The sequence below is a fragment of the Prinia subflava genome, chromosome 5 (genome assembly GCF_021018805.1).
Source record: "Prinia subflava isolate CZ2003 ecotype Zambia chromosome 5, Cam_Psub_1.2, whole genome shotgun sequence".
Lineage (NCBI taxonomy): Eukaryota > Metazoa > Chordata > Aves > Passeriformes > Cisticolidae > Prinia > Prinia subflava.
Window position 1 is genome coordinate 6,384,562 of NC_086251.1, and position 13,809 is coordinate 6,398,370.

The window sequence follows — 13,809 nt, forward strand, 5'->3', positions numbered from 1 at the left end:
CCCCAGCCCTACCCTACTCCTGCACCTTCACCTTCCTTCCTCCACCCTTCCTTCCCCCGGCTCCCACCTGTCCCCTCACCCCGCGCCCCTTCCACCCAATTCCTCCCCACCTGCCCTCAATTCTCCCTGTCCTTTCTTTTTTCCCTTCCTTCCACTCCACTTCCCCCTATTCCCCTTCCCTCTTTCCCCCTCGATCCCCCACCTGCGTTCCATCCTCATCCTCCACCCGTGCCGCCCCCCACCTCCCCCTGCACCCCTCCTTGCTGTCCTGCACACCCCGACCCCCTCACCTGCCCCCCTTCCCTGACCCCGACCAGCCCCTCCGCCCCCCTATCCCCATGCTCTGTCCTCCCCTCTCTCTTTCCCCCGCAGCCGCGGGGCTCGGGGTGCCGGACAATAAAGCCCACGGGGCCGGAGCCGGCGCCCCCTCCCTCCCTGGAAGCCCCACACGGGGACAGTCCCGCCCGGCGGGTGTCCCCATTCCGGTCAAACACACGGCCCGACACCGCCGGGGCTCCGGCTCTCCCTACATCACACTGGGGTGTCCCGGGGGGCGGGATGGGGTTAGGGGGGCCCCCTCGTTAGGAGGGGGTCCCAGGGTGGGGGTGGGTTAGGCAGGGAGGGCCCCCTCCGGAGGAGGGGGTCCCTGGGGGGGGGTCGGGGCGGGCCCCCTCCGGAGGGGGGGCCCCGGGGAGGGGGCGGGGCGGAGGGGGGACTTTCCCCCCTCCAGTCCCCGCCCTCTCCTCCGGGCCCCCTCCTCCGGACGGGGCTCGGCCCGGCCCCCTCCCCGGGACCCCCTCCTCCGGACCGGGGCCCGGGGGGGGAGGGGGGGCGGGTGGGGTGGGGGGGGCCGGACGGGAGGGGCTGTTCGTTCGTGCGGTGATTTTTTTTTTTTTTTTTTTTGTGTGTTCACGGTTCAGAGTGACGTGACCCCCTCTGCTTCCCCCCCACCCCACCCGCCCCCCCCTCCCTCCCCCCGGGCCCCGGTCCGGAGGAGGGGGTCCCGGGGAGGGGGCCGGGCCGAGCCCCGTCCGGAGGAGGGGGCCCGGAGGAGAGGGCGGGGACTGGAGGGGGGAAAGTCCCCCCTCCGCCCCGCCCCCTCCCCGGGGCCCCCCCTCCGGAGGGGGCCCGCCCCGACCCCCCCCCAGGGACCCCCTCCTCCGGAGGGGGCCCTCCCTGCCCTAACCCACCCCCACCCCGGGACCCCCTCCTAACGAGGGGGCCCCCCTAACCCCGTCCCGCCCCCCGGGACACCCCAGTGTGATGTAGGGAGAGCCGGAGCCCCGGCGGTGTCGGGCCGTGTGTTTGACCGGAATGGGGACACCCGCCGGGCGGGACTGTCCCCGTGTGGGGCTTCCAGGGAGGGAGGGGGCGCCGGCTCCGGCCCCGTGGGCTTTATTGTCCGGCACCCCGAGCCCCGCGGCTGCGGGGGAAAGAGAGAGGGGACAGAGAACGGGAATAGGGGGGCGGAGGGGCTGGTCGGGGTCAGGGAAGGGGGGCAGGTGAGGGGGTCGGGGTGTGCAGGACAGCACGGAGAGGGAAGGTGGGGTGGGGGGCAGCACGGGGGGAGGATGAGGATGGAGCAGAGGTGTGTGGTGAAGGAGCAGAGGAAAAAAAGAGGGAAGGGGAATATGGGGAGGCGGAGTGGAAGGAAGGACAGGGAGAATTGAGGGCAGGTGGGGAGGAATTGGGGGGAAGGGGCGCGGGGTGAGGGGGCAGGTAGGAGCCGGGGGAAGGAAGGGTGGAGGAAGGAGGGTGAAGGTGCAGGAGTAGGGCAGGGCTGGGGGTGTAGGGGGAGAGGGGCAGGGGCAGGCGGGGACCGGCCCGGGGGGGGAGGGAGGGGAGGGCTAGGGGGGAGGGAGTAGGGGGTGGGGGAGGGGAGGAAGGGAGGGGAGAAAGGAGAGCTATAGAGAAAAAGAGATAAAAAGAAACACAAATAAGAAGAAATAAAGAGAACTAAAAAGCAAAAGAAATAGAGAGAGAGATAGAGATATAGAGAGCCCGGCCGGACAGCATCCAGCCCCACCGAGCGCCGAGGGGCAAATAGCTCTAAAGTCGATTCCCAGGGTTTAAATCCCCCCCGGCCCCGCCCCGCGCAGGCGCTCTGGGGCCCCGCGCACCTGTGCAGGCCCCGCCCCTCACACCTGAGCCGGCCCCGCCCCGCCCGCGCCCGTAAATCCCGGCGGAGCCGCGCCCGCGCCGCTTTCTGCAGTGGAGGCTCAGCCCGGGATGCGGCGGGACCGGCGCTCGGAGCGCTGCGCGGAGCTGCGGACCGGGGGTTGCTGCCGGCGCTGTGCAGAGCTGGAGGCGCTGAGGTGGGACCGGGACCGGGACCTGGGACCTGGGACCGAGAGGTCGGCTCCGGGTCCTGCCCGTGCCTGCTGGGGCTTTGGGCGAAGCCGCTTCTTCCTCGGTGGGCGGGCTGCGGGTCCTGGGGCCGCAGGACCGGGGCGGGACTGGGGCAGGGACAGGAACTGGGATCGGAACTGGGATTACTGCGGCCGGGAAGAGCTGCTCTGGGACCGAGCCCGGCGCTGCCGCTGCTGCTCCGACTGCGGCCGGCGTAGGGCTGGGGTCCCGCTGGGGCTCCGGGCAGATCCTGCTGCGACGCCGGGGAACCGGGGCTGTGCCGGTGCTGTTCTTTCCAGGAGAACGGCGCTTCCCCGGAGCAGGCGCTGGATCGCGGCTTGAACTGCCGAGGTTCGTGGCCCGCTGCTCCCGGCCCCGGGACGCTCCGAGCGCCAGCGCTCCCTCAGCGCCGCCGGCCCGCGGGGCGGCCTTGGCGGGCACGGAGCGGCGGCGGGAGCACGGCGGCCCCGGGGCGCGCTCCCGGCCCGGCCCCGCCGCGGCTCCTCCCGCCCGCGGCCCCTCGGGGATGCGGAGCCCCCGAGCCCCCCGCACTCCCCGCGCACGGCCCCGCCCGCAGCCCCGGGGGCTCCCGCCCGCCGCCCCCGGAACGAGCGCGGCCGCAGCGCCGCGGGCCGCAGGAGCCGCTCCGGGCCGGGCGCTGGGGCCGAGCCCGGCGCTGCCGCTGCTGCTCCGACCGTGCCCGGGGCGGGAGTGGGGCCGTGCCGGGGCTCGGGCGGTGCCGCTGGCACAGCTGCCGCGTGAGACCCGATGCTCTCCCTCCTTTCTCCCCCTTTCTCTGCAGCTCGCACTCTCTAATGCAGAAACCACTGGGTTTGAAAGGCCGGTGAAAACTGTTTACTCTTTATTTCCATGTCATAGGACAGCCCGAGTGGGAAGGGACATAAGAAGCGCACCAGGTGTGGATGGCTCATCTGGGGACTGCACCCACAGCCCGGGCATTTTCAGCAATCTCAGGCCCTGCCTGAGATGAGAATGCCCAGTGCCAGCGAGGGAATTCCTGTGCCAGGGCAGCTCCTTCTTTTATGCCAGTGCTGCTTCCCACAGCAGCCCCTGGAGTGCCCCAGAGCAGAGCTCCATGGCCACACCTGCCCGTGGAATAACACAGGTGAGCAGCTGTGTGCAGCACAAAGCTCTTCCATAACCCTGATTTCTGCCCTTTCCAGCACTTCCCTGAGGGCTGGCAAGGTGCTCAGCCCTGTCCCTTTCTAGGGAGAAAGGAGCAGCACAAGCCCTGAGGGTTCCCGTGCTCCGTGGCCAGAGTTCTTCTGGAGAGTGCCAGGGCTGCTCCTGCCTGCAGAGGGGCCTTTGCTGCAGGTCAGTGTTGCCAGCCCAAAATCAGGGTGGGGCTGAGGCCGGGGCTGCTGCTCTGCCCAGAGCTGCAGGGAGCCCTGGGGGACTCCTGCTCCTGCCAGGAACGTTCCTTGGTGCTCCCTCTGTGTCCCAGCTCCTGGCAGTGTGGGCAGGAGGGCCCAGGAGCCCCAGGAAGGGAAGCAGCCCCTGCTGTCCTTGGATCTGCAGGGAGGAGCTGTGCCCCAGTGTCCCCCCAGGGCAGCAGTGTCCAAACACATCCTGGGGATGGGCACGGGCACAGCTGAGGGGCTGCCCGCAGCTCCCGGGCCAGGGGCTGCTCTCCACAGGCTCCTGGAGATGCTGCAGCCCGGACAGAGCCCACGGACATCCCAAAAACAGCCCAAGGAACAGCTGGAATGCCTGGGAATGTTGGCACGTTGGGTCTGCAGAGGAGCTCAGACAGCAATTCCCAGTGCCACCTCCTGGAGCTCCCAGGCACCCCCAGATATGTCCCAGCCAGCCCCATCCCTTCCCTTCCAGCCTGGGGATATTCTCTGTCAGCAGTCCTAAAGCCAAGGGAATTCCCTCACAGAAACTGAATCCCAAGCAATGCCCTCAGAGAGGCCTTAAAATAAAAGGCTGGAGTCAGACACGTTTGTTTGGATGAGGTTTGGAGTTTTCCATGGAGCCAGCTGGAAGGGCAGAAGGGATGGGAAGCTGCTGCAGGGGGGTCCCACGGGAGGTGTGCTGAAGGCAGGGATGTGCAGCCCTTTCCTGAGGGAAAGGAACTCCCAGGGCCCTGCTGAGGCTCTGGAAGGAGCTGAGCCCCTGCAGGCAGAGATGTCCTCCCGTGGCACAGGGGCTGCCCCAGCACAGGGAGCGCGTCCGGCCAGCGCCTCCTCCTGCTGGAAAATATCCATGGGAGCCTGAGCTCAGGGCTGGGATCAGCTGAATTCCAGGGAGCTCTGCCAGGGGACCCCAGGGACAGCAGTGGGGCTGGGGGATGAGGGGGTTAAAGAGCACATTCTGTGCAGTGTCAGCCTGTCCTTACCCCATTCTGCTGAGCTCCCTTGGAAGCTCTGCTGGTTCCTGGCACAGCTGGTGTTCAATGGTAACTCTGTACAGGAATATCCACACTCCAGGAGGCACTGGGAGCTCATTCCACCCTCCCAGTCCAGCAGGCACTTCAGGGCCAGAGCTCTGATTCATCTGAAGCAGCAAAGCTGAACCCCAAATCTGGGCCCCACCCTGGGAACAATCTCTGTGCTGCCCTGCCAGCCAAAGGCCCTGGGCTGGAAATGGCAGCAGCCACAGGGATGGAATTCCCTCAGTCCCAGCAGCCCCAAAGGGACAATCCAGGCAGCTCCATGTGCTCCCAGAGTGCCCATTCTGTTCCCCACAGGGGCCCTGGTGATGCCAAGGGAGTTTCTCCTGCCCTCTCCAGCCCCAGGCCTCTCCTCCCTTCCCTGCCAGCTGCTGCCAAGGAAGGAGGACACAGTGAGTCCTGAGGTGACCTCACAACAGTCACTCCCTCACCCTGAGATCACCTGAGACCTTCTCCCCAAATTCTCCCTGTCTGTCCTTCTGATTGCCTCATTTTTTACAAGAAAGCTTTCTTTCTCCACTCTGGAGATCACCACAAGCTTTACTCCCCAAATTTCCCCTGCCTGTTCACTACCTATTTCCTCACTTCCACCTCAATATTTTCCCTCTTTACCCTGGGGATGCTCTCAATTTTTACCCCCCAGTCATTTCCCTACCTGTCCATAACCAATTACCTCAGTTTACCCCATGAAGTGCATCCCCTCTGCTGCAGATCACCTCAGGCTTTACCCCTGAAATTTTCCCTACCTCTTCACTTCTGACTACCTCATTTTTACCTCAAAATATTTTTTTTTCAACTTCACAGTATCACAAGGTTGGAAGAGACCTTCAAGATCATCGAGTCCAAGCTGTTCCCTGCCCTCGACTGAACCATGGCACTGAGTGCCACATCCAATCTTTTTTTAAACACATCCAGGGATGGTGACTCCACCACCTCCCCAGGCAGACAATTCCAGTACTTTATCACTCTTTCCATGAAAAACTTTTTCCTCATGTCCAACGTGTATTTTCCTTGATGCAGCTTGAGACTGTGTCCTCTGGTTCTGTCAGTGCTGCCTGGTGAGAGAGGTCAACCCCACCTGGCTACAGCCACCCCTCAGGAAGTTGTAGGGAGTGATAAGGTCATCTTGCTTTAACTGAACTATTTTAACTTTCTACTGTGCAGATTGCCTCAAGTTTTATCCCCACATTTACCCACCTGTAATCCACAGCAATTCCCTCAGTTTACCTCAGGATGTTCCTGCTCTCTGCTAGAGATAATCTCACATTGTACCCCCTCAATTTTCCCTACCTGCCCAATACTGATTGCTTCCTTTTTACCTCAAAATATCCATTGTTTTCTCTACAGATGAACTCAGATTTTACTACCAGAATGTCGATTTTGTCCCCTGTATACTAACTAGATTTTAAACCCAAAACCACACAGGTTCTGTCTCTGATCCCCAAAATGTTCACTCTGTCCCCTACAAACTGTCAGATTTTTCCCAAAAACACTGTTCCTACATAATTACCTCAGGGTTTGCTCCCCAAATTCTGCCTAATGTTACCTACTGATCACTTTATTTCTACCTCAGTGTTCCTTCTCCACCCTACAGAAATTCCCATGTTATACCCCCAAAATTTCCCTGCCTACCCCCAGTGGCTGCCTCAGTTGATGTCAGTGTTCACCCTCTCCCTGGAGATTACCTCAAGTTTAACCCCCAAAATATTCCTTAACTGTCCACAACTTATCACCTCATTTTTACCTGAAATATTCATTCTCAACCTTTAGATTATTTCAAGTTTTGCCCCCCCAAATTCCCCTGTATATCCACTATTGACTCCCTCATTTCCCCTTCAATATTATTGACTTTCTACCATGTAGCTGTTGTCAAGATTTACCCCCCAAATTGTCCATCTGTACTAATTTTTACTTCAAAATGATCTCTCTACAGATTATTTCGTATCATTTTTACCCCAAAATTTCCCCATCTGCCCACAACTGATTCCCTCATGTCACCTCAGTATGTTCATGCACTGCTCTAGAGATGAGCTCAGATTTAGCCCCCAAATTTTCCCTACATGCCCACTACTCATCACCCTGTTTTTCCCTCACAGTGTTCATTCTCTACTCTTGAGATTTGGACAAGTTTTGCCTCCAAGAATTTCCTTCCTTGTCTACTACTGAGTACCTCATTTTTACTCCAGAATCTTCCTTCTGTCCCCTACAGATGACATTGAGTTTTACCCCCCAAATTTTCCCTCTGCTACAAGACTGATTAACTCTTTTCTACTCCAAAAATTTTCACTCTCTCCCCTAAACATCACCTCCCGTTTTCCCTCAAAAATGCCCTCTCGCTCCCCTCAACATCCCCTCATATTTTCCGACACCAACAGTTCTTGTGTCCCCTCTCAATTGCCTCAGGTTTTCAGCCAAAAATGTCACCTCTGTGCCCTCTAAGTTATTCCAGGTTTATCCAGTTAGGAGCTGCAAGGAATTCAGGCAAATGGCAGCAGGGAAGAGCTGTGAATTCAAAGGAGAAAGAGAAGACCCAGCAAAGGGGAAAGGCTTCAGAAAACCTCTCTGCAATGAATAATGATTTCCAGTTCCCAGTGAGAAGAACACAACCTGACACCACTCAGGCCTGGCAGGCCCCTGCAGCCAGAGCTCAGCAGACACCCCCAGAGGCAAGGGCAGCACCTGAAAGAAAGAAGCAGAAAAAGGTGACTTCTTCTGTTCCCAAGTTATTTCCAGTTCTGCAGCCCAACCCAGCCTTTGCTCTCCCTTGGATTGGGTGGATGGGGAGCGCTGGGCACGGGTGCTGCCATCCCTGCAGGTGGCAGTGACACTTTCTGGGGCAGAGCAGCATTGCCAAAGTTCCCTGCCTTCCCCTGCCTGATCTGCTGTCCTGGTTCAGGGCAAATTTGGGAGGAAATGTCTGAGTAGGGTCCCTCTGGAAAGCAAACCCAAAATGCCCTTCCTCAGCCAGTCCAGGAAAAGAAATTCCTTGGAGAAAAGTGGAAAAAACCAATTTATTTAACAACAAAATGCCCACAAGCATAAAGAATGAATAATATGAAACAATAAAACCTCTCACTGCTGCAAACAGAGATGGTAAACCTGAGAAAAATCCTTCTGTGGGTGGCTCAGTTCACTCAGTTTTTATCAGTCCCAGCCCCTCTGGAGGTCCAGGCCCGCTGGGCCGCAGGTGCCAGCCCTTGGTGCTCCTCTGGGGTTTTCAGCCTGGAGCAGATTCACAGAGTCCTAAGAAAAAGGAAAATAAAACAGTGCAGGGAACTTCTCTGCCCTAGCTAGCTAAACTAACTAAAAAGCACAAAAAGATCTCTGTCACAGGCTCTGTGCCTCAGATGAACAGTCTGGAGAGAGAGGAATGTGCAGGGGCAGAGCTGTTTTCAAAACCTGGTGCTTCTTCTTTCCCTGCTCTGCTCTCAGAGCCAGTCCTAAAGGCACAGAACTCACTGTACAGCACAGACAGAACAGACAATTGGGGACACAAGCAGCATAAAGTCACCCCAGGACATCTGCACAGGAGAAAGCCTCTTCCATGGAGGGGTTTGGCTCCATCTAATCCCACCTGCCCAGGCTGTTCCATGGGGCTGCTGCCAGGCTGGGCCAGCACAGGCAGACACAGCTCTCAGCACTCCCTGCTCCACACACAGCTCTGGCCTCCTTTGCAAACTGCCTCTGCAGTGGGGTTTTCTCCAGCAGAAATCCAGGAATTGCTCATGGCAGGGTGGAGATGAAGTTATCACCAAGGGAAGGAAAAGATAAATACTCCTGGAAAAGCCTTTGGGATCTGCTGGGCTGAACTGGGAAGGGGCCATGAATTTCCTGCAGTGTCAATACACAACACCTCCAACACACAGGAGGTGTCAAACAACTGCCAGGGGGCTCTGACAGCAGCCCTGACACACCTCACTGTCATTCTTCCTTTCCAGGACTCCTGCAGTCCAGCTCTGAGGCTGACAGGCCCAAGGCTCTGTGCAGCTGCCCAGGAACAAAAGGATCCTCCCAGGGCTGGGGCCCATTCCCAGCAAACACTCCCAGCACGGCCCAGAGGCACCCCTGGAGCTGTGTGGGGCTGACAGGGGCTGCAGGAGGATGCAGCCCCAGGCAGGGGGGCAGTGGCAGTGACAGCAGCAAATTCCCAGGGGCTGAGGGCACAGCAGAGACACCAAGGGCAGCAGTGCCACGGGAGGTGCAGCTGCTCCCTGCCCTGCCCCATCCCGGCAGGAAATCTCCAGGGGGACAGAAAATGCAGCATCTGTCACCCTGATCCTGCTGGAACTCAGCCTGTGGGGCCAACTGCCCCCAGCCCAGGTAAACCCTGCCCTGAGCTGGCTCAGCCCCAAGCACAGCCCCAGTTCTCACCTCCAGCTGCTCCCGGGGCTGCTGCCACATTCCTGACAAGGAGCCACAGCCCCTTGGACAGGGCTCTTTCTGTCTGGGGCTGGGCACTGCAGTGACCAGGGCAGATCCCTCTGGATTTGCAGCACTCTGGGACTCACTCACACCATGGCAAGGAGCAGGGGCCCTCCAGGGCAGGCCAGCGGGGCCTCAAACACCAAAGCTTCTGGCAGAGATGGGGGGAGTTAGGTGGGTTTTCCTGTCCTGAAAGACAGGAGAAAAGGGAAATTAACTCCACTGTGGAAGTCAAAGGCTCCTGGCCTCCCCACTTCTGTTCTGATTCCTCACTCGAGGGTTTTATCCATAAAAAATGAGAGGTGACATCAAATAAAAGTGCCCCTTTTCAACATTTTTTCCCTACTTTTTTCATACATAAAAAGGATGCTCAATTTTTCTCATTGCATTCTTTGCCTAATTTGAACAGAACCATTTTCCTTCCAGGCCCCACTTGTGAGTTATTCAATCCTTTGCCATCAGACTTTGGACAGAGGAAGGGAAGGATCTGTTCCACACCTGTGTCATCCAGCAGGGAACATCCCTGTGCCAACCCCAGCCTGTGCTGAGCTCCCTGCCCCATTCTGGATCCTGGCTCCACTCTGAGCTCTCTGCCCCATTCTGGATCCTGGCTCCACTCTGAGCTCACTGCCCCATTCTGGATCCTGGCTCCACTCTGAGCTCACTGCCCCATTCTGGATCCTGGCTCCACTCTGAGCTCCCTGCCCCATTCTGGATCCTGGCTCCACTCTGAGCTCCCTGCCCCATTCTGGATCCTGGCTCCACTCTGAGCTCACGGCCCCATTCTGGATTCTGGCTCCACTCCAGTCCAGTTTTCCCCATTTCCCATGTCTAGAGACAGGGAATTGTCCTGGTCAAGGTGTAAGACCTTAAACTGCACATTGATCTGGGGGACTGCTGGGATTCCAGCAGGGAATTCATTGTTTCACAAATAAAAACCATTCCAGGAAGCAGCACTGACTGGGAGCTGCTGCTTCACCACACACTGCCAGCAAAAGAGAGAAAAAGATGCAAACACAAGGATAAAATGATTCCTCCTGCTTTTAGTGAGACCAGGGCTGATTCTGCCCTGCAGTGACAAAGAACTTCTCCCTCAGACCCCCAGACACCCCTCAAAAGCCAAAGTGCAGCAGGGAAGGAAGGAAAGGCCCCTCTGCCTCACCTGCTGGGAACAGCACAGGTCTTGCTGCTCCTGGGGACTGGGAATGTGTCCGGAGCCAAAAGCTCCTTCCCAGGCTGGAGGGCCTTTCCTAAAGCACCACCTGGGGAAAGCAAAGGGCTGTGGAAGAAATGCAGTGGGAACTGACAGTAATAATCCTCACGTTATTGGGAAAGAGCACCAACAGAGGCAACAACAATTCCAGGGGAGTAGGAGGGATGCTGAGCTTTAACCGAGGTTTGAGTGAGGCAGCATCTCCTGGGAGCTCTGCAGCACAGCTCCAGCTCTGGCATTCCAGGAGCAGCCATCTCCCTCTGTCCAGTCCCTGGATTTCCCTCCTGCCAGCACTCGGCACCTCGGGCACGTTTGGGTGCAGGGCCCCAGTGCTGCTGCCTCAAGGGGTTGGGAAGAGGGGCATTGAACCCCTTCCCACAGGGCTGGCTCCGAGCTCTGGGACAGCATTTGGCACCTCTGGCATTCCAATGACATCAGTTTCCATCACTTTGAAGAGACACTGAATAGACCCAGGGCCCATAAATAAACCTTTCTCCATAAGGACAGCCCCAGGGAATACACAATTTTTCCTATGCCTAGTCCAACAAACCAGCAGGCAGTTTTTGGGGAGACACTCCAGACTCCTGTCTCCCTCCCTGGCTGTAGAACTCCTGCAGAGGCTTTGGAGTTCATATGAGCTTGTCAGGATTTGGGTATCTCATTTAAATTCCATTCATACACTAAAGAATTGGAAGTGTCCTCAAGGCATCTCCACTCACACTTTAATTTTAAAGCCCTCCACCACGGATCAGTTTGGATGTTCTTTTATCAGGAACACCTCACCTCTGCTTCTTTAGGTGCCTCCATGGGGGAGATACAATAAATGTGAACAAATCATTGGATTGCAGCTTCCAAGTCAGGTTCCCTGCTAGGAAATGACTGCAGCTCTCTGCTCTCTGGTTAAACACAGCCCGGCCCTTCAGGGCTGCACACTCTGAGCTGCACAGCTTGGGAGCTGCCAAGGGACGCAGCTGAGGTCTCATCCCAACTGCACACAAAAACAGGGACTGGGGACTGCATTTGGATACCTGCAGGCAGGGTTGGGCCACTGCAGAAAGCTTCAATCCCTGTTTTCCAGAGATTCCATCAGGGATAAATGACCTTTCCACAAATCTCTCTCATGGCACACCAGAACCCAGAGAAGGAAATGGAATCAAACCCTTTGTTCCATTGGCCTCACCCCCAAATTCCAACGGGACACACGAGTCCCTCTCCTTGGAAGGCAGCGCCTCCTACCTGGAGCTGTGCCTCCCCAGCCTTTGGTGGCCGCTGTCTCCATCCTCCCACTCCTCCTCCTCTTCCTCCTGGGCACGGCTGCCTCCTCCCCCTGCAGAGCAAGCACAGGGACAGTCCCAGCCTGCTCACCCCAAACCTGGGCAGCAGGGACGGGCTGGAGGCGCCCTCTGCACGCTCCCCCCTCTGCCTGGTGCCACCCCTGCTCCACGCCCACTCCTGGTCCTGCCCTGGCATCTCCTCGAGCGGGATGGGAAACCACAAACGTTGGCTCTGCTGGGCTGGGACATCAGAGACTGCCCCGAGGCCGTGGGCAAAGCTCCTGTCCCACATCCTCTGCTTCCCAAAGCCCTGCTGGGCTGGGCACAGCAAAGGGAACGGCTCAGCTCCTGCTGAGAATTCCCTCCTGTGCCCATAAACCCAGGGAAATCGTGGCTGCTCCAGCCCTGCAAGCGTCCAAGGCCAGGCTGGACAGGGCTTGGAGCACCCCGGGCTAGAGGATGGAATGGCAGGGGTGGAATGAGGTGATCCTTAAGGGCCCTTCCCACTCAGATCATTTAGGGATTCCAGGATGATTCTGGGATTTCTCCATCCATCTATTTTGTATTGTTTCCTTTCAAATTCAAATTCCCGTATTTTGATGATTTGTTAAAGGAATAATTTTTAAATTATTCCAGGAATAAAAAGGGAAGCATCAAACATACAAGAATCATTCCTGTGCCCATCAAATCATTATTAACTGGAAGCACATTCCCTTATCTCTGTCTTTGTTATTCTTTCCTGGAAATCCTCAGGATGCCACAGTTTCTCAGAGACCTCTGCTGGGATTACAGGAGGGTTTGCTCTGTCACAAATCCAGGGGGGTTTACAACACTTGTTCCTCTGCATCTTTATCCTTTCACCAGGTTTGCTCTAGAAAGGTGTTGTGGGAGAAGTTTGGAATTACTAGAAATGGATCAGCTTCACAGTTTTTCCTGCTCTTCTCCAACTATTTCCAAATTCTTGGCATTGCCCCCAAATGTGCCCAAGAAAACTGCTGTGAAAACATCAAGGAACTTCTCCAAAAGAGAAAACCACACCCAGCAGCAGCCAAAGAAATCTCAGTGCTGTTCTTACCTGGTCTCCAGAGCTCCCAGCAGCCATTCCCATTCCATGAGAGGGAGGAGGCAGTTTTGGATGTGTTCTTTGCCATGGAATTGGATGACAGAGTCCAGAGGGTCTCTGTGGTCCCTTCCAAGCCAAACCACCCCGTGGTTCCACGGTATGATCAGCGCCTATCCCAATTCCAGAAACATCCTCCCACTAACCCAGCACTTCCCCCTCCTCTGTTTGCTCCACATCAGGGATGTGCTGCCAAGTGCCCCAGGCATGGGAGGCCTCAGCATTCCCTGGGGATGCCATTCCAGGCTGAACTTGTGGCCTCAGGGCTCTGAAATGAGCGCTCAGCCCCAATTCCAGCTGGGAATGGATCAAACAGCAGCGTGGGGTGTTTGGTCTCTCTCCCATCCCACCACTGAGACAGCTCCCATGGAATGGGACTGACTTACTGCCTCTGGAATTGCTGCCTCAAAAGGCAAGCCTTGGAATATCCAGGACATCAGGAGGGGCCCTGGAAGTCACAGGTCAGCGGCAGACTCAGATGAACAATCCTGAACTGGTTCTTAGGGCATGCACCCACTGCATCCTGTGACTGCAACAACTCCAGAGCTGCTCCTTCCCCTTGGAACAGCCAGGGAAAACATCCCCATCAGGGATTTCTGACAGGAAAAACCTCACAGCTCCAGCATACTTGGCTCCTCCCAAATCCAGGCCAGCACTCCAACAGGCTCTAAGGAATAAACAACAGGAAAGATCAGCTCAGGGTGCACCCCACGAGCTGGGCACCACATTCCTCACTGGAACTGGGCTGTTCCCACATCTCTGGGACAGTCGGGAGCATCCCCATTTCCTCACCCTTCCACCCAGGAGAAAGAGACAACAGAGCCCTCAAACACCCGGTGTGCAATCCCAACAACCCAGGGAACACCACCTCGCTCAGGGAAGGAATGTAATGCCCAGTTTGGGGAAAAAACCAAACAGCAGGACTGGAAACATTTCCAGGCACGGAGCTCCCAGCTCTGGAAATGCAGCTCCCAGGATTCTGCCCATGGACACCCCAAACTTGCCCGGGACTGGG

General features: G+C 57.5%; 2 protein-coding genes across 10 annotated transcripts in view; one reads left to right on the forward strand and one right to left on the reverse strand.

The window, feature by feature from the left end:
- The first annotated feature begins 2,229 nt into the window (after positions 1–2,229).
- LOC134550660 (collagen alpha-1(I) chain-like) lies at positions 2,230–7,854 on the forward strand. Its single transcript, XM_063397391.1, has 4 exons — positions 2,230–2,424; positions 2,568–3,107; positions 3,229–3,475; positions 3,580–7,854. Exons 1-4 carry the CDS (start codon positions 2,230–2,232, stop codon positions 3,603–3,605), a joined length of 1,008 nt encoding a protein of 335 aa, XP_063253461.1. The 3' UTR covers positions 3,606–7,854.
- LOC134550933 (methyl-CpG-binding domain protein 2-like) overlaps positions 7,334–13,809 on the reverse strand; it is a 33,218-nt gene continuing 26,742 nt past the window's right edge. The window contains exons 2-6 of one of the 9 annotated variants that reach the window (XR_010080473.1): positions 11,637–11,727; positions 10,350–10,449; positions 9,137–9,376; positions 7,865–8,008; positions 7,334–7,444 (exon numbers count right to left, since the gene is read on the reverse strand). Coding sequence is in view for 2 of the 9 variants with exons in the window: in XM_063397878.1 (XP_063253948.1) it covers positions 9,323–9,376; positions 10,350–10,449; positions 11,637–11,727 (245 nt within the window). In the remaining 7 variants the exon portion in view is untranslated. Of the gene's footprint in view, positions 7,445–7,762; positions 8,009–9,136; positions 9,377–10,343; positions 10,467–11,636; positions 11,728–13,809 lie in introns of those variants that run through there. The other 8 variants (XR_010080472.1, XR_010080475.1, XR_010080474.1 and 5 more) reach the window with 8 other exon arrangements.

Excerpts from the sequence above, each read along its gene's own strand:
- LOC134550660 (XM_063397391.1), top strand. The coding sequence starts at position 2,230 with ATGCGGCGGGACCGGCGCTCGGAGCGCTGCGCGGAGCTGCGGACCGGG. Across the intron at positions 2,425-2,567 it reads TCTTCCTCGGTGGGCGGGCT|GGCTGGGGTCCCGCTGGGGC; the intron begins GCGGGTCCTGGG and ends CGGCCGGCGTAG. Across the intron at positions 3,476-3,579 it reads CTGCCCGTGGAATAACACAG|GGAGAAAGGAGCAGCACAAG; the intron begins GTGAGCAGCTGT and ends GTCCCTTTCTAG.